The 18,906-nt window shown below is 50.5% G+C and overlaps 1 protein-coding gene across 1 annotated transcript; it reads left to right on the forward strand.

Annotated features, from left to right (window-relative positions):
* Positions 1 to 241: 241 nt before the first annotated feature.
* On the forward strand, positions 242 to 17,341 carry ALDOC (aldolase, fructose-bisphosphate C). The gene is made up of 9 exons (XM_079955971.1): positions 242 to 471; positions 6,952 to 7,078; positions 8,196 to 8,407; positions 8,712 to 8,766; positions 10,935 to 11,095; positions 11,978 to 12,061; positions 13,631 to 13,805; positions 14,139 to 14,338; positions 16,477 to 17,341. Exons 2-9 carry the CDS (start codon positions 6,967 to 6,969, stop codon positions 16,570 to 16,572), a joined length of 1,095 nt encoding a protein of 364 aa, XP_079812097.1. The 5' UTR covers positions 242 to 471; positions 6,952 to 6,966; the 3' UTR covers positions 16,573 to 17,341.
* The last annotated feature ends 1,565 nt before the right edge of the window (positions 17,342 to 18,906 follow it).

The following is an 18,906-nucleotide window of genomic DNA, read 5'->3' on the forward strand; positions in this document are numbered from 1 at the left end:
GGTCCAGAAAGGGCCGTCACTGCCTTTCTCCGTCTCTAACCTACCTCGCAGGTGTGTTGTGAGGATAACAGGGGGAGGAAGGAAACCACGTACTCAGAAAGGTGAGATACAAACAAACAAACAAACAAACAAACAAAATGATGCTCAAATATACAAACGAGGCTTCCCATCGCCGTTGCGCATGGCGCGCTGCGCTCTTCAAGGCGGCATCTACCGGTATGTGCCTCTCCGTCGAAACCGGAGTCGTCTCCGTCACGGGCAAGGCTGAGCGGGGGGGGGGGACCCCTCCTTCCTCGGGTCAGGGGAGGGGACGGCGGGGGGGGGTGGCTCCTCCCTCCCTCTACCCCGCCTCCCCCGCCGGAGTCACGTAGCTCTGCGGCAGCGCATCCTCTTTTACAGCCGGAGCCGCGCCGCCCGCACACGCAGCTTGCTCCAGCCTCGACGACAGACGGACGCACGGACGGGAGGCCGGTAAGCCCGCCAGGATCGGGTCCCAGAGACCCCCCACACACACACACCTTCTCCGTGGCACCGTTGCCTGTCCCCCCCTCCCCACAGGAAGGCAAGACCCACCCCCACCATTTGCTCGAGGGGAAGGACGCACAGCACCCCGCACAAAAGACGGTCCGAGGATAGGACACTTGGTGGTGGGGCTCCCCTGTTTATTTTTTTCAGCCCCCCAATTCCTCATCTCTGCCTGGTTTTCTGGGGAGCACCCTAAACATATTTTTTAGAGGGATGGGAAAAGGTTTTTTTGGGGGGGAGCAATCTCCAGCCTCCCCCTCTGTGCTGCGGTGCAAAGTGATGAAGAGGCGTCATATGGGAGGAAGGAAAGGGGCAGATGGAGCCCCTTAGCGAGGTTAGGGGGTTGCTGTGGGAGTGATGGCGAAATGCACTCTGCATGTGCTCAGAGGCACCCGCCGGGCAGGCAAAGTGTAGGGCACGATTGGTTCCAGCTAATGTGCGTGCGTGGTTGATGAGGGAGGCCCAGCCATCAAATCCCTCCAAACGCCACCCCCTTCCCATCTTTTGCTAATTCCGGCATCCTTTCTCCTGCGAAAAATACCCCTTTAAAATCATTATGTTTGCATTTCTGTAACCCAGGAAGCAAAGTCCCAAATGGCGGGGAGGGGGTCCAGAGAGGCAAGGGGGCTGACTTCCACCCTGGGGCTCCCCCAGCTGCTGACCGCCGTGTTAGGGTCCGTCTTGGTGGTCCTGCCAGCCTCCACTTGGATTTGGGGCTCCTGTTCTGGGCCGCCCCCCTTGGTAGGTATAAAAATATGTGCGGGTATTTCTTGCACCCAGAATTCTGGAATGGCGATTTCTCCTTGCCTGCCTGTTTGCAGTCGTTCCCTGGCACCCGTTGCCCTGAGTCCTTTGGCGCTGGCTGGGTTGGGGGTGGCGAAGCGAGTGGGAAGCTGAAAGCAGCTTTCCCGGGACGCTTTCGGAATGGCAACATCTCTTGTTCCTGGCTCAAAAAAAGCTTTTTTTTGTGAGCCTGGCAGATTGATGGATTGAATTAAATCTTCCTTTCTGGACAGATGGCTAAGAGGCAAGTCTCTCCCGCCCCGCCCCCCCCCCAACACTTTTCTTGCCTGTGGCTCAACTTGCTTTCTTGAAAGCGGAAAACACCAGATGAGATGTTGAATTTTAATATATTGATCGATCGGTCGGTTGCTTTCCTATTCCATCTCTAAGGAACTCAAGGTGGTCTGCAGGGTCCCCCCCCCCAACAACAACCCTGCGAGGCAGGCTAGACCAAGAGGCAGTGGCTGGCCCCCAAGGGCACCCACCCAGAGAGCTCCATGGCCAAGAGGGAGGATTTGAACCCTGGTGTCTCTAACTACTATACCACACTGCCTCTCTGGCGTGCATGTTACATTTACAGGGAAGGTGGGGCGCAGCTCAGCGCTCCAGAGCCCCTGCTTTGCATGCAGAAGGTCCCAGACTCAGCCCCCAGTGGTAGGGCTGGAAGAGACTGCAACCCTGGAGAGGCACTGCTGCCGGTCAGTGTGTGCAATACTGGGCTGGATGGACTCTGTATAAGGAAGCTTCCTATATAGGCAGTTGCAGAGCACTTCCTCTGTGTGCAGAAGGTCCCAGGCTTGGTCCCCAATGGTGTCTCCAGGTAGGGCTGTAAGAGCGTCTGAAATCCTGGAGAGCCAGTGCTGCCAGTCAGAGTAGGCATTATTTAGCTAAGTGGACCAAGCCTCTAACTCACTACAAGGCAGCTTCCAGAGTTTCTATGAACCAGCATGGCAGAGTGGGGAGAGTGTTGGACTGGGACCTGGGAGAGACCAGGGTTCAAATCCCGTGAGCTCCTTGGAGAAAAAGGTGGGATCCAAAGGCCATAAATCCATGGTCCACCCCTATTTTATTCTCACAACAACCCTGCCAGGTAGGTTAGGTTGAGAAGCAGGGACTGGCCCAAGGTCACCCACTGAGCTGAGGGGGAGGATTGGAACCCTGGTCTTTCTCAGGCTGACACTCTCGTCCACCGTGCCACATCTGCTCTGAACAGACACCGATTTTTTTTTGGGGGGGTGGGCTTCCTCTGAGTTGCCCTGGGCTTTGCCAACCAGCCCTGAGAAGGGGGTGCATGGTGGGTTGCCATCTCCCCCCAAATGGGGCGAGAACCTGCTGGTGGGTTGGGGCAGCCCACAAAGCTGCCAAGGATGTAGCAAGGTCACAGGGCCCCTGGCTGGGGTGGGGGTCTCTGGCCCACCTCTGGTGCCCGGTTTGGGGTCGTTGGTGCTGATTATTATTATTATTATTATTATTATTATTATTATTATTATTAATTTGTATCCCGCCTATCTGGCTGGGCTTCCCCAACCACTTTGGGCGGCTTACAACAAAGATTAAAAATACAGTGGCACCTCGGGTTAAGAACTTAATTCGTTCCGGAGGTCCGTTCTTAACCTGAAACTGTTCTTAACCTGAAGCACCACTTTAGCTAATAGGGCCTCCCGCTGCTGCCGGAGCACGATTTTTGTTCTCATCCTGAAGCAAAGTTCTTAACTCGAGGCACTATTTCTGGGTTAGCGGAGTCTGTAACCTGAAGTGTATGCAACCCAAGGTACCACTGTATATTAAAATGTCACACATTAAAACTTCCCTGAACAGGGCTGCTTGATGGGTATCTGGCAGCGTTTTGGGACCGCCTTGCCCCTTGTGTTGGTGGGGGAAGAGGGAGGGTGTTGGCCCCCGCCTAGGAGGAACTCCTCCCAGCTGGAGACACCCAGGAAGCAGGATTAGGATCACAGACAGGGGTCCAGTCCTTTTAGGAGAAGAGCTTAAGGGGAGCAGTATCTGCCTGCACAATGAGGACTAGCGCATCTTTCTCCGAAGGGAAGCAAACACACTGCAGAGTCTTGGGAAAGGTTCCAGAAGGGGCAGCCCAAATGACCCAGGGGGTGGAAAGACTCCCCTGGGAGGAGAGCTTGCAGCATTTGGGACGTACCACAGCGCAGGGTTAAGCTGTGGAACTCCCACCCACAACGGCCACCAACCTAGATGACTTTAGAAGAGGATTGGACAGATTCCTGGGGGGGAGAGGGCTCTGCTCTGGCTGTGCTCCTGAATCCCAGTTGCTGGAACCCACAGGAAGGGAGAGCGCTCTTGAGTTCGAATCCTGCCACGGGTTTCCCATGGGGGCATCTGCTTGGCCGCTGTGAGTGCAGGAGACTGGACCAGATGGGCCATGGGCCTGATCCAGCAGCCGCTTCTTATGTTCTTATATTTTTATGTTTCCACACTCTCCTGGAGCTCCCAGAGACAGGGATTGCTTCATGTTGACAGGTCGCTTTGATGGAATAACCATTGTAGAACTGCAGAGTTGGCAGGGCCCCCCAGGGGCCATCCAGTCCCACCCCCTGCAGCGGCTTGCAGAGAGGTGGGGGGCAAGAAGTAGCAAACCCCCTTTCTCCCTTGTGAGAAAAGGCAGCAAGGCTTGAGCCTTTTTAGCTTAGGAAACCAGGCGAATTGTGGAGGTGTAAACAATTATGTGAGGTGTGATAGAGATGGTGAGAGGGTTCTTCCCCCCTTTTATTTATTAATTATTGTCTATTTATTGTATTGATACCCCAAGGAGCTCAAGATGATGATGATGATAATAATATTTTATTTATACCCCGCCCTTCCCGGTTCAGAAACCGGGGTCAGGGCAGCTAACAACAAATTTAAAACACTTAATTGATGCAACAAAAAACAGCATAAAATACAGTATAAAACGTGAATAACAATAAATTCAGAATTCAAAAATCAATTTAGGGGGGAAATCCATCCAATAAACATTAGATGATCACCAGGGCTAGCTGGCTAAATTAGTCCTATTTGGGCCAGCGAGGAGACCAGGAGGGAATTAGCTGTGGGATCCCAGAGCGGGTAATCTTCATAAAAAAAAGGGGGGGGGGGGAGATGGCATGGAAAGTGCTATTCCTCCCCATTTCATCCCCCCAGCAACCCTGTGAGGTTGCTTATGCCAAGACTGAGCGACTGGCTTCCAAGTTAAGGCAGCGAGAGCTTCATGGCTCAGCTGGGGGATTTGAACCCGGGTCTCTCCCAGGTCCTGGTCTGACACTCTCACCACTAGGCCACCACAGTCTCTGCATAATGCGATGATCCAAAAGTGAAGCTCAGGACAGGCAAAAGGAAGGACTGCTTCAGGCAGCATGTAGTTGAACTATGGAACTCACCGCAACAAGATATTTATTTATTTTAAAAAACAGCATCCTGTTCTCTCTCCGCTTTCTCCATGCTGTGCTATGTGCTGTAGACATCTGAAGGCATCCTTGTTTAAGGAAGTTTTTAATGTTTAATGCTGTATTGTGTTTTTAATATTCGGTTGGGAGCCGCCCAGAGTGGCTGGGGAAGCCCAGCCAGATGGGCGAGGTATTAATAATATTAATAATAATAATAATAATGATGATGATGATGTTGCCTTATCTCTAAGTCTCAAATGCTCCTGGCTTCTTGGGAGAATATTTGGGGATATTGTTGTAAAAGGCGAAAGATTTATATGATCTGAAGAGAAACCAGAGTATTTGGGGATACTGATGTAAACAAAATCTGCCCTTTTCCCCTTATGGGGTATCCAAAAGCCCATAAAATTCTTATCACAATATCCTACTGATTCACTGGATTTGGGGCCTGTGCTGCTGATAATAATGATAATGATGATGGTAATAATAATAATAATAATGATGGCAATAATTAATAATGGGTCCCCATTTGGTGGCCGCAGAAAAGAAAAGCCCTTGCAGGGCATGTTTGTTTTGCAGGCTGTGCTTGAGGGGGGAAGGGTGCTTAATCCTCAGGGGTCACTAACAGTAAAGCCCTCTGCTCCTGTGGTTGGGGGGCGGGGAGTGCCTGGCCGTGTGCTGCCATCTGGCTGGGGCTGCCACGAGACTGGGCACGTGTCTGTGCCGGTGGCTGTCATCGCCCATCTCTCCATTATGTAACTTGTCCTCTGCTACGTGCTCCCTGGATGGGCAGGCGGGAAGAGTGGTGGCGGGTCTGTCTGTCTGTCTGTCTGTCTGGGTGGCGCAGCTGGGTGGGGGGCTTGGAAGTCCCCCCTGCAACTGCCTGAGCAAATGAGGCCTGGCAGAGAGGGGGCTGGCCCAGCTCCCATTTCTGTCTCACCTGGCACACTAATTCCCTGGGCAGCACCAAGGGAAAAAATGTATTTTTGCAACCCAGGAAGCAAAGCAAGGTGTGCTTTGTTTACGAGCTTGCATTTTGGAATAGCTGGGAAAGTCGTTCTTCAAACAGTGCATAGTTCATTTTTCTTTTTAAATTTATATACTGCCCTTCATCCAAGGGGGGGCGTTGACAGAATAAAATACAAGATAAAAAACGGTATAGTGGTACCTCGGGTTAAGTACTTAATTCGTTCCGGAGGTCCGTACTGAACCTGAAACTGTTCTTAACCTGAAGCACCACTTTAGCTAATGGGGCCTCCTGCTGCTGCCGGAGCACGATTTCTGTTCTCATCCTGAAGCAAAGTTCTTAACCTGAAGCACTATTTCTGGGTTAACGGAGTCTGTAACCTGAACCCGAGGTACCACTGTAAATAATTAAACTAAAACAACAAAGAATAACTCCCCCTTCCCAATGATACCTTTAAAAGGCTGTAGAATACTAATCAGCCAAAGGCGTTAAACTGTGGAACTCCCTGCTGCAGGAGACAGTGGATGTTGGACTAGGTGGGCCATTGGCCTCATCCAGCTGTCTCTCCTTATGTTGTGATCCTGGAATCATTGCCATTCCTTTTGCAAAACCAGATCCCCGAATTGTGTTTCCCAGGCCTGATAAGCTTGTCACACTCAGCAGAGCTTCTGTTTTAAGCTCACTATCTAGTTCCATCCCCCAGCTGGGAATTGGTTTAAGGGGTTAGATAAATGGATAATTTATTACAGTCGGAGACCAGCTTATAAAACACACTTGGGGGTACAGTCCCAGAAGGAAAGCAAACAATTAGAACATTGTACAACAATAAATTTAAAATTTATAAATGAGATAAGCTTTTACGGGGTTGAAAAATGGAATTAAACTGATTGTGCTTTCGATGCACAGATGTTGACTCGATCAATATTTGCACATAAGGTTGCCATGAACTCTGTAGCAGATATTGATTGAGTAAATTAGAAAGCCATAGATTGGTTTTGGAATGGGGATAATGAAAATGTACAAGGTTCTGGTACAGACTTGCTACGAATATGGGTTGACTTTCTGTTGAATCTGGAAGCTTTTTGTCATCGTTTAAAGACAAGCGAACAAGGCTTGCATAAAAGCAGCGAGTGGACGGAGGCCTTGGCAAAGTTGGTGGGAGTTGGCGACCCCCATTTGCGGGGTGGGGGAGCCCTAGAAAGAGCTGCCCCCATGGGCGCCATGTCAGGAAAGGTAGGGGGGTCTCTGCTGACTTGCTTCTTGTGCCTTCTTTTGGAGCAGGAAAAACCAGCCAAGATGACGCACCAGTACCCCGCCCTCACCACGGAGCAGAAGATGGAGCTCTCGGACATCGCCCAGCGGATCGTGGCCCCGGGCAAGGGCATCCTGGCAGCCGATGAATCCGTGGGTAGGCCTCTTTTTCTTTTAAAAAGCGCCCCTGGAAATTTCCTTCACTGGTTCTCCACTTAGGCAGGAAATCCCAGATGCACAACTATAGGATGGGGGGCACATGGCTTGACAACAGAGCATGTGAGAAGGATTGGGGGGGGGGGGTCTTAGGAAACCAGAAGCTGAACAGGAGTCCACAGTGTGATGCAGCAGCAAAAAAGCGAATGTTTCTCTAGCCTGCATTTAGAGAAGTCTAGTGTCCAGAATCTCAGGGGTCAGCAAACTTTTTCAGCAGGGGGCCAGTCCATTGTCCCTCAGACCTTGTGGGGGGCCAGACTATATTTTGGAGGGGGGGGGAGGAATGAATTCCTATGCCCCACAAACAACCCAGAGATGCATTTTAAATAAATGGACACATTCTACTCATGTAAAAACATGCTGAGTCCTGTACCATCCGTGGGCCAGATTTAGAAGGTGATTGGGCCAGATCCGGCCCCTGGGCCTTAGTTTGCCCACCCAGGGTCCAGATCGAGGGAAGTCATAGTCCCGCTCTCTTCTGCCTTGGTCAGATCACACCTGGAGTCCTGTGTCCAGTTCTGGGCGCCACAATTTAAGAAGGATGTGGACAAGCTGGAAGGTGGGCAGAGGAGGGAGACCAGGATGATCAAGGGTCTGGAAGCCAAGCCTGATGAGGAATGGTTGAAGGAGCCAGATATGTTGAGCCTGGAAAAGAGGAGTTTGAGAGGAGATAGGAGAGCCATCTTCAAATATCTCATGGAAGATGGAGCAAGCTTGGTTTCTCCTGCTCTGGAAGGAAGGACCCAAAACAATGCTGTCAGGGATTCTTTAGTTGAGATTCCTGCATTTCAGGACTAGATGACCCTTGGGGATCCCTCCCCATCCTAGGATTATATGATACCAATTCTCTGCTGGCGTTACCTGCTGGCTTTGGCTGACCTTCTTGAGTGGCTTTTGATTCCCATTTTACAGATGGCAACTGAGGCTGGGAGTCAAGATCCCTCGGACTAGGGGCACTGCAGACTCACATACCCCTGACCCCCCCGCCATTGCACTTCCGAACATTTGCGTGGGTTTTGGGTTTGCTAAGCCCCTCTGCCTTCCTCCTCCTCCGACAGGGAGCATGGCCAAGCGGCTGAACCAGATCGGGGTGGAGAACACCGAGGAGAACCGACGTCTCTACCGCCAGATCCTCTTCAGCGCCGACAGCCGGGTGGAGAAGTGTATCGGAGGGGTCATCTTCTTCCACGAGACCATGTACCAGAAGGCGGACGACGGCACGCCCTTCGTCGAGATGGTCAAGGACAAGGGCATCGTCGTGGGCATCAAGGTGCGTGAGGCGAATCAGGGCTGTGGGGCGCGAGGTTTCTCCCCCTTCGAGGGAAAGGAAACGACCGCTGGCTCTCGTTTGCAGGGTGTCTCAAGGCCAGACCCTGGCAACCCTGTGCCCTCCCCACCTCTTGGACTACAACTCCCATGGGTGTATAATCTCGGGGCTGATGGGAATTGTAGTGCGGCAAGATCTGGAGGGCAGCAGGTTCCTGGCTTGTTCTGGGCCTTGGAGAGGGTCTGGGTCCCTAGAGGGTCTGTCACAGAGGCGTCGGTCACCCTTGGGTGTCTTGTGTCTTTCACAGGTGGACAAGGGTGTCGTGCCCCTCGCTGGGACTGATGGAGAGACCACCACTCAAGGTAGGAGCCTTTGAAAGCCCAGCCAAACCCATCAGATGAGTTGGATTTTCATCTGCTAGCTGGCTGGTGTTCAAACATCCATGCAGGTCAAAGCGATGTTTCGGAATAGCTGTTTCCTTAGCCATCCTAGAGATGATTTTGAGCTGGATGGATCAATGCTCTGATTCAGTACAAAGCACATTTGCTGCCCTTGCCCATTGTTCCAAAGGTCAGGTTGGGATTAACTTGATCTGCTCTTTCTGTAAGTGGATTAGGTCTTAGATGCTTCATGCCATTAAATTTTAGGGCTGAGAGTAAGGTAAAGGTAAAGGGACCCCTGACCATTAAGTCCAGTCGTGGCCGACTCTGGGGTTGCGGCGCTCATCTCGCTTTACTGGCTGAGGGAGCCGGCGTACAGCTTCCAGGTCATGTGGCCAGCATGACTAAGCCGCTTCTGGCGAACCAGAGCAGCGCACGGAAACGCCGTTTACCTTCCTGCCGGAGCGGTACCCATTTATCTACTTGCATTTTGACATGCTTTTGAACTGCTAGGTGGGCAGGAGCTGGGACCGAGCAATGGGAGCTCACCCTGTCGCGGGGATTCGAACTGCCGACCTTCCAATCAGCAAGTCCTAGGCTCTGTGGTTTAACCCACAGCGCCACCCGTGTCCCAGGGCCGAGGGTAGGTTGTCTTAAATAAATAAATAACCAAGAGTGCTAAGAAGATGAGAATAGCCTGCGGGATCAGAGCAGTGGCTCATCTAATCCTGTATCCTCTTCTCGCATGTGCCAAATGCCTCAAAGAACCTGGGAATCGAGATAGACTGCCTCTGGACCTGGAGGTTCCATAAGAACATCAGAAGAGCCTGGCTGCTGGATCCAGCCAAAGGGGACCCATCTAGTTCTGCCTCCTGCTCTCACAGTGGCCAACCGGGTGCCTCTTCTGGCAAACTTGCAATCAGGATCCAAGCCTGAGCCCTTTCCTTTACTGTGGTTTTCATCAACTGGTAGTCAGAAGCATTTACTGGCTCCAACCATGGAGGCAGAGCAGAGCCAACATGGCTAGCAGCCATCGATAGCCCTCTCCTCCTCCATCAATCGGTCCAATCCTCTTTTAAAGCCGTCTAGGTTGGGGGTTGTGGGACGTGGGTGGTGCTGTGGGTTAAACCACAGAGCCTAGGACTTGCCGATCAGAAAGTCAGCGGTTCAAATCCCCGCGACGGGGTGAGCTCCCGTTGCTCGGTCCCTGCTCCTGCCAACCTAGCAGTTCGAAAGCACATCAAAGTGCAAGTAGATAAATAGGTACCGCTCCGGCGGGAAGGTAAACGGTGTTTCCGTGCGCTGCTCTGGTTCGCCAGAAGTGGCTTAGTCCTGCTGGCCACATGATCCGGAAGCTGTCTGTGGAGAAACGCCGGCTCCCTTGGCCAGTAAAGTGAGATGAGCGCCGCAACCCCAGAGTTGGCCACGACTGGACCTAATGGTCAGGGGTCCCTTTACCTTTACCAAGTTGGGGGTCACCAGTGCTTCCTGTGGGAGAGAGTTCCATAGTTTAAGTCTGCGCTGTCCTTTCTCACTAATAATGATAACATCTGCGGAAACCTCCTATTTCGTCAGACCTGTGTAGGCATTAAAGACATGTCCCATAACAGTTTGTTGATGCTTGTTTTAAAATAGTCTCTTTTGCTTCAAAATAATTTTAATCTTTTTATGTTGTTCTCTTTTTTTTCATATTGTAACACACCTTGATATGATCTGTGATTTAACGGTACAGAAATACCTTGATAAATAACTCAGGGCTTGTGAATGATTAACTGCCTCCATCAGGCAACTGAAAGCTCTTATAAAAAAAAAAGATTTTATTAAAGCTTTTTCACAATACAGTGAGATAAAAGAAACTAATCTAAATAAAAACGCAGAGAAAGAAAAAGGAAAATGCAGAGTCCTCTCTAAAAGGCAGCTCTTAATCGCGCAGAAGCTCTCACCCGGAAGTTGTAACTAAAAGTTCCATAACTGTTTAATCGGAGTAATTAAACTCTGCAGCCCTAAACCCTGGTACCACTGGCTAACTATTTTAAATATCTCCAGCCCATCCCTTAGGAAGGTGCCAGTTAACAGGTCAGGCTTTTGATTTTTAAAATACAAATATATTATTGTCCGCCCCCAATGTTTCCCTTCCTTCCTCCTGCCAGGCCTGGATGGGCTCTCTGAGCGCTGCGCTCAGTACAAGAAAGACGGGGCGGATTTCGCCAAGTGGCGCTGCGTGTTGAAGATCAGCGATAACACCCCCTCCGCCCTGGCCATTCTGGAGAATGCCAACGTCCTGGCGCGCTATGCCAGTATCTGCCAGCAGGTGAGGGCACCCGGCTGCTGGGAGCGTCTGGAACAGAGGAAATCTCCTTGCAATGACTGTCTAGCTTGGTATTGTCTGCACTGGCTGGCAGCAGCTCTCCCGGGTCTCTCACAGCCCTGCCTGGAAATGCCGCTAGGGACTGAACCCAGGACCTTCTGCATGCAAAGCAGGCCACGGCCCTTCCCCTACAAAGTTCTAGTCCTCATGCATTTAAATAAAGCCTCGCCTGAAATAGGAACATGGGAAGCTGCTTTATGTAGGGTCTGGCATTTGGTATTTTCAACACCGACAGGCAGCTAGAGCCCTTTTCTTTAAAACACCCCCCGCAAGGCTATAGTCCTTATGGTTCTAAATAAAGGGGCAAACAGGAAGCTGCCTGGTGCAGAGTCAGACTACAGTCCATCGGGACTGCGTAGGCACTGACTGGCAGCAGTTCTCCAAGGTTTTAGCTGGAAGGTGTCATTTCCAGCCTACATGCTGTTGTGGTTTGAACCTGAGGCCTTCTGCAAGCCAAGCAGGTTCACCATACCCCTGGGCTCTGGCCCTGTGCTAGCCTCATGCCTTGCATCATGCCCAGAGTAGCGATGGGGAAGATGGCAGTGTGGCCTAGTGGTGAGAGTGTCTGACCAGGACCCAGGAGAGACCGGGGTTCAGATCCCCCACTCAGAGGCCAGTCAGGCTGCCTCTCTCCGCCCAAGCTACTTCACAAGGTTGTTGTGGGGGTGAGTTCCTTGGGAATAAAGGTGGGCTAAATAATGGAATAAAAAAAAAATGAAATAAAATTATGCAGCCGCCACACTGTCAAAATTGGGAAATACAGCCGTCTTCCGGGCAAAGAAGCCTCTCGCGTCTTAAGTGCTTGTGTTGGCCTTTCTGCTCTAGAACGGCATCGTGCCCATTGTGGAACCGGAGATCTTGCCCGACGGGGAACACGATTTGAAGAGGTGCCAGTACGTGACTGAGAAGGTGAGCTTCTCTGTGTGTGTCTAAGTTTAGAAAACAGGCATGGTTGCCCCCACCCCTTTCAAAATTTCATTTTAGAATGTACATAAAACAGAACAATTGTAACAGATAAAAAAACAAAACTGTGAAATGGGTACATAGAACACAGCTGCACATGGGTTAAAATGGCAAAGTGCAAGTGTAAATTCTCAACGTTATCAGATTATCAAGCATGGTTTAAACAATGCTTCCATTGCATATGTCACAGGAGGAACACCAAATCACATAAACGGCATCTGGAAGCCTTAATTTTCTCCATTATAGCTCTATTCCAGAATGAGGGGTACCAAGTATAAGATTTTGGGCTGGAAAACAGGGCTGGCTTAATCCACATGGTTAAAGGCTATCTTTGGGTTTTTATGCTTTTTCTTCTTAAAGTTTACAGACTCCTCCAAAATGTTTGGCAGAATGCCAGCAAGGCTGAACCCCGCTGTCATTTTTTCAGTATTAGAAGGGCTGGCAGGAAGCAAAATAGTTTTATTAACGTTTTGTTTCTGTGATCGTTTGCACTGGATACGTCGTAAATAAATACAGTGTGACCTGCAACTTTTTAAAGAAGCCTCGAAAGATCATAAGGAGAGCTTTGACATTGAGCGTCCAACGTTTAGCGGCTTCCGGCAAGTTGCATAGCGGCCTCTGACCGTGGAGGAAGTGACAGCTGTTGTGGCTAGGAGCCATCAATAGCGCTTTCCTCCTTAAATTGGCCCAATCCTCTCTCCCCCCCCCCAATTTTTTTTATTAATTTTCCAAAAATTTAAAACAAACAAACAAGCATACATACATCCTAGTTATAATTAAACCAATCTTTGTAACATTATTAAGTGACTTCCTCAAATCCCCTTGGTTGAATTTCATTATACTGTATATCATTTTAACAGTTTTCCAAAATCAATTTTCTCAAAAAATTAACTTGATCACTTAACATCTTTCATTCTTTCTAAATTAGCGTAAGCATCTTAAATTCTATCTGTACATATTTAAATCCTAAGCTTATTTAATATTTGCAAGATTTTCCAATCAAGTTATTTTAACATATTTAACTAAATAGTCTTTAAATTTCATCCATTTTTCCTGGTGCTCCTCCTCCTTCTGGTCGCGGACTCTTCCAGTCAGGTTGGCCAGCTCCGAAAAATCCATCATCTTCATCTGCCATTCTTCCACTGTTGGTACTTCTTGTGTTTTCCAGCTCTTCGCTAACAAGATTCTTGCTGCAGTTGTGGCATACAAAAACAATTTAACATCTTTCTCGAGCAATTCGAAACCTGTTATTCCAAGAAGAAAGGCCTCTGCTTTCTTAATAAATGTATATTTCAACATTTTTTTCAATTCATTATAAAGCTTCTCCCAGAAGTCTTTCACCTTGGGGCAGGTCCACCACCTGTGAATTGACCCAATCCTCTTTTCTGGCCCCCTGGGGATGAGCAGATGAGTCTCTATGGGGTTCCTTTAGAGCTGGGTCCACCTGGCACTAAATGGGGCACATGGCAAGAGCGTTGGGGAGTCTCATTGCAGCTGCACCTGTTGGATTTCCAGGTCCTGGCCGCCGTCTACAAGGCACTGAGCGACCACCACGTCTACCTGGAAGGGACCTTGCTCAAGCCCAACATGGTGACCCCGGGGCACGCCTGCCCAACCAAGTACAGCCCGGAAGAGATCGCCATGGCGACGGTGACTGCCCTGCGCCGCACGGTGCCACCTGCCGTCCCAGGTAGGCCACCACTCCCTCCCGCCTGCCTACCCCACAGCTCCCCTTGGGAGGCCACACAAGGGTCTTCAAAGACAAGCCGTCAGTTTGTCTTCGAAACCAACTGGTGCTGCCTCCAGCTTCCAGCGCAGTCTGCCTTTGAATGCCAGTCCAAGTGGGCAGGGGGCGCCGTTGCACCCATGTCCTTCTCCTCGGGCTTCCCAAAGGTGCCAGATTTTTCGGCGGGTGGCCTTGGGCCACCCCTTCCCCTGTTCCTCAGCCTCCCTCGCAGGGGTGTCGTGAGGGTGAAATCCCCGATTGCTCAGCCGTCTCCTCCTTCCCCACGCTCTCCTTCAGGGGTCACCTTCCTGTCCGGCGGGCAGAGCGAGGAGGAGGCGTCCATCAACCTCAACGCCATCAACAACTGCCCCCTGCCCCGTCCGTGGGCACTGACCTTTTCCTACGGCCGGGCGCTGCAGGCCTCGGCCCTCAACGCCTGGCGCGGTCAGCGGGAGAATGAGGACTCGGCCACGGAGGAGTTTGTCAAACGCGCTGAGGTAAAGGGCAGGGCGGTGGCAGGGTGGGGTGTTTCTCCTCCTCCTCCTGTGGGGCAGAGGGTCCCAGGACAGGGAGTGAGAGAATGCGGGTGCCCCAGGTTAGGCAAACAGGCCAGTGACCCACCCAGTTCAGCACCCTCTTCTCACAGTGGCCAAAGACCCATAAGCACCTAGGAATTGAGATAGACTGCCTCTGGAGCTGGAGGTTCCACAAGAGCATCAGAAGCGCCTGGTTGCTGGATCAGGCCATTGGTCCATCTATAATACAGTCATACCTCGAGTTGAATGTGCTTCGGGTTGAGCGCGTTCCGTGGCAACCCGGAAGTAACAGCGCATTACCTCCGGGTTTCGCTGCTCGCGCATGCGCAGACGCTCAAAATGAGGTCACACGCATGCGCGGAAACGGCAAAATGCAACCTGCGCATGCGCAGACGCGCTGTCGCGTCTTGCATTCCATTTGGGATGCGAACGGGGCTCCAGAACGGATCCTGTTCGCATCCTGAGGTACCACTGTAATAATAATAATAGTAATAGTAGTAGTAGTAATAATAATAATAATAATAATAATAATAATAATAATAATAATAATAATAAAATTTATTTATACCCCGCCCTTCCCAGCCAAGACCAGGCTCAGGGCGGCTAACACCAGGTGTAAAAACAATTGATTAAAATACAATTTAAAAACAAGATTAAGTACAACATTAAAATGCAGCCTCATTTCAGTAGAAACTCAAATCAAAAACATTTGGGGATGAAAACGTCAAATCTTCACCAAGGCCAACTATCCAGACTGGTCCTACGTGGGCCAGAAAAAAGTCCCCAAATAGGAGTTCCATCACAGAAGGAGAAAGGAAAAAAGAACGAAAGAGGAGAAGGGAACCAAATAGATCTAGTCTTCCATCCTCTTCTCACAGAGACCAAAGACCCCATAAAACCTAGGAATAGAGATAGACTGCCTCTGGAGCTGGAGGTTCTATAAGAATATCATAAGAGCCTGATGGATCAAGACTGCGACCCGCTTTGCCCAGCCTCCTGTTCCCACAGTGGCCAACCTGGCGCCCCCAAGGGAAACCCGCCAGCAGGAGCTGGGCACCACTTTGGAGGTGTTTTGAAGCAGAGGTTGAAGGGCTACCCGTCAGGGATGTTCCAGTTGAGATTCCTGCATTGCAGTGGGTTGGGCTGGATGACCTTCAGGGTCCCTTCCCCCAGCATCCTTCCAGGGGCTCAACCCTCGTCACCTGCTCCCTGCTCCCTTCTCCAACCGGTGATGCAGATGATGGCGCCAGGACCTTCCATAAACAAAAAGCAGGGGCTCCATTGCTGAGCTTGCTTTCAAAATAAAGATTCTGGTGCAGAAGAGAAACTGAGGGAGCCGACTTGGATATAAACGGGCAAGAGCTATGGCCATTTCCCTAATAATAATAATAATAATTTATTATTTATACCCCGCCCATCTGGCTGGGTTTCCCCAGCCACTCTGGGCAGCTTCCAAAAAAAATATTAAAATACTGTAGTACACCAAACAAAAAAGGGGGTAGGATTCTAGTCCCTTTTATGCTAAATAAAAGGATTGTTTAAATAGGAAATTCCTTTATGCAGAGACCATTAATGGCTCCATCTAGCTCAGAGCTGTGCACACACTGAGCAGCAGTGCTGGCTTGGATTGATGGGAGTTGTAGTTTAAAATGTATTTTTGACGGCTGAGCCCGATGGGAGTTGTAGTTTAAAAACTGTCAGGGTCAGCTGAGCCTGATGGGAGTTGTAGCTTAAAAACTGTCTGGGTCAGCGGAGCCTGATGGGAGATGTAGTTTAAAATCTGTCCACATCAGCTGAGTGTGATGGGAATTGTAGTTTCAAATCTGTCTGGGTCAGCTGAGCCTGATGGGAGTTGTAGTTTAAAAACTGTCCGGCTCAGCGGAGCCTGATGGGAGATGTAGTTTAAAATCTGTCCAGGTCAGCGGAGCCTGATGGGAATTGTAGTTTCAAATCTGCCCAGGTCAGCTGAGCCTGATGGGAGTTATAGTTTAAAATCTGTTCAGGTCAGCAGAGCCTGATGGGAGTTGTAGTTTAAAATCTGTCCAGGCCAGCGGAGCCTGATGGGAGTTGTCTTTCCAAACTCTTCTTCTGCTTTGCAGGTCAACGGCTTGGCGGCCCTCGGCAAGTACGAAGGGTCCAGCGAAGGTTCTGGTGCGGCAGGCCTGTCTCTCTATGTCGCCAACCACGCCTACTGAGGCCCCGCTGGGCTGGGAGCAGCCCCCCCACCCCCAGGTGGGGCCAGGCTTGTAGCCGCTCCCCACCCCCACCCCCACTGACGGAAAACCTCCCACTCTGCTACCTTGCATACCAGCCACGACAGCCACACCCAGCTTTGTCTCTACCGTAGCCGCCAGAGGAGCCAAGTAGCCGCAGAGGGTGCCCGGTGCCAGGGGCGACGCGCCAGGAGGAGCAGCCGAAAAAGCAGCCGGGTTTTGTGCAGCTGGGAGGCAGGGGGGGTGGAAATCCTAGCAGCGCCATCCTACCTTGCAGGGTCGTTCTGAGGATCCCAAAGCACATCTGGAAGAAGCGATAGGAAGACCCCCAAAGGGGATGTTCCCATCCCGGAGGCGGAAGCGAGTTTGGGGTGTGGGGGGAGCCCATTGCACGGGGCGACAGGTTGTGGGGGGGGATCCCCTGGAGAAGACGTTTGGGGGGCTGCCCCTCCCTGCCTGTGTATTTGGGGAACCCCTTTTCCCTACCCCCCCCGCCCATTTGGCTCTGCACTTTGATGTTGGTCGTTGCTTTTGCAGAGCTGCGCCCCCTAAGTACTCCCACCGCCAGGCGATGTCAGCATGGGGGGCTCCCCCCGAGTCGCCATAGGGAGGGGGAGGCAGTTACCACCCTCTGTGTGTGCGTGCTTGTGTGTCGAGTGTGCACTCTTTGCACCTTAAGTGTACCAAATAGACCTTATGACTAATAATAATAATAATAATAATAATAATAATAAACCAATAGAGGAGTGAAGCTGTCCGGGTTTTGTTTTGTTTGCTTCTGAAACACCTTCGTCGTTTGCGATGCCGTCTAAGAAGAAGAAAAGAATTTGTGCCCCGCTCTTACTAAAAATTTGGTTAGTTATTTTGCAAGATTTATACACTGCTAGTCTGCAAACAACAACAACAACAATTTGTTCTGCATGCAGAGGGCACCTATTTCAATCCCCACTTGGCAGTATTTCCTTAACAGAGGAGGACCTCCCCCCCAAAAAAAACCCCTGGAGGACTGCTGCCAGTCAGTGCAGACCGTACTGGGCTAGATGAACCCTGTGATCTGACTCTGCAGCTTCCTATGTAGAATTAGCAACAATAACTGATAATTTAACTCTTTTGAAGAGTTAAATCAACCATAAACCACAAACAGATTAAAACTCACATTAACTTTCTAAATATCTGCGTAGGCTTGCTGCTACCTGAAGCAACCAACTTTCTGGACTGTTAATGAATTTGTTTGTTTCCTTAAATTGATTGTGAAATAAACTCGCCAAGCAGTTTGTAAAAGGAATAAAATTATTGGTAACTGCTATTTGGCCTGTTCATACCCCTATGCCTTGAAAGCACATTCCAAACTCGTGCTTTCCCTCAAAGGATTCTGGGTGTTGTAGTTTAACTCCCTCTCATAGAGTTACCAAGCAAGCCCTTTACCAGGCATCACCAAACTTGGCCCTCCAGCTGTTTTGGGACTACAACTCCCATGATCCCTAGCTAACAGGACCAGTGGTCAGGGGTGATGGGAATTGTGGTAAGAAAACAGCTGGAGGGCTGAGTTTGGGGGTGTCTGTCCTTTACAAACTACATTACCCAGAATTATTTGAGAGAAAGGATGTGCTTTAAGCTGCAAGAGATTGAGTTGGAGACTCAAATCCTTATGGCTGGAGGCCGCTCAAGGGCCACATCACATTGTGGGACGACCACCTGGGGGCCACATGACAATGGTGGGAGGGGCCAGTCAGAAGTGGGTGTGGCCAGAGGGAGAAAGGAGTGGGCCAGAACTGGGACTTCTTCATTCTGGCTACACAAAAGTCATAGGTTTTCACACACATGTGCAAGAGGCATTGATCAAACTTCATAAGAACATGAGAGGAGCCTGCTAGATTAGGCCAGGGGTCCAATGAGTCCAGCATCCTGTCCTCACTCTGGCCAACCAGATGTCTCTTCTGGGAAACCCGCAAGCAGGATTCAAACACAAGTCCTCTCCCCTTCCACAGTTTCCAGTACCTGGGATCCAGAAGCATTGCTGCCTCTTACTGTGGAGCCATCGAGGCTAGGAGCCATCCATAGCCCTCTCCTCCTCCATGAATGCGTCTAAACTTTCTTTAAAGCCATCCAGGTTGGTGGCCACCACTGCCTCCAGTGGCAGGGAGTTCCATAGTTTAACTCTGTGCTGCACTTTCTTATACAGTAAATGCAAAGGGGTTTGAGGAGGTTGGGGAGCAGAGCCCATGAAATCTATGGCCCAAGGATGGCTCTGGCCAGCAGAGAGGACCAGGGGCCAGGTGGAGGAGGGGCAGAGGGCCGCATTTCGGGCCCAGGCTT

This window comes from Podarcis cretensis (genome assembly GCF_951804945.1).
Source record: "Podarcis cretensis genome assembly, chromosome: 15".
Lineage (NCBI taxonomy): Eukaryota > Metazoa > Chordata > Lepidosauria > Squamata > Lacertidae > Podarcis > Podarcis cretensis.

Coding starts and splice junctions, on each gene's coding strand:
- ALDOC (XM_079955971.1), top strand. CDS start 6,967: ATGACGCACCAGTACCCCGCCCTCACCACGGAGCAGAAGATGGAGCTC. Junction 8,767..10,934: donor TGGAGAGACCACCACTCAAG/GTAGGAGCCTTT, acceptor TCCTCCTGCCAG/GCCTGGATGGGCTCTCTGAG. Junction 13,806..14,138: donor GGTGCCACCTGCCGTCCCAG/GTAGGCCACCAC, acceptor GCTCTCCTTCAG/GGGTCACCTTCCTGTCCGGC.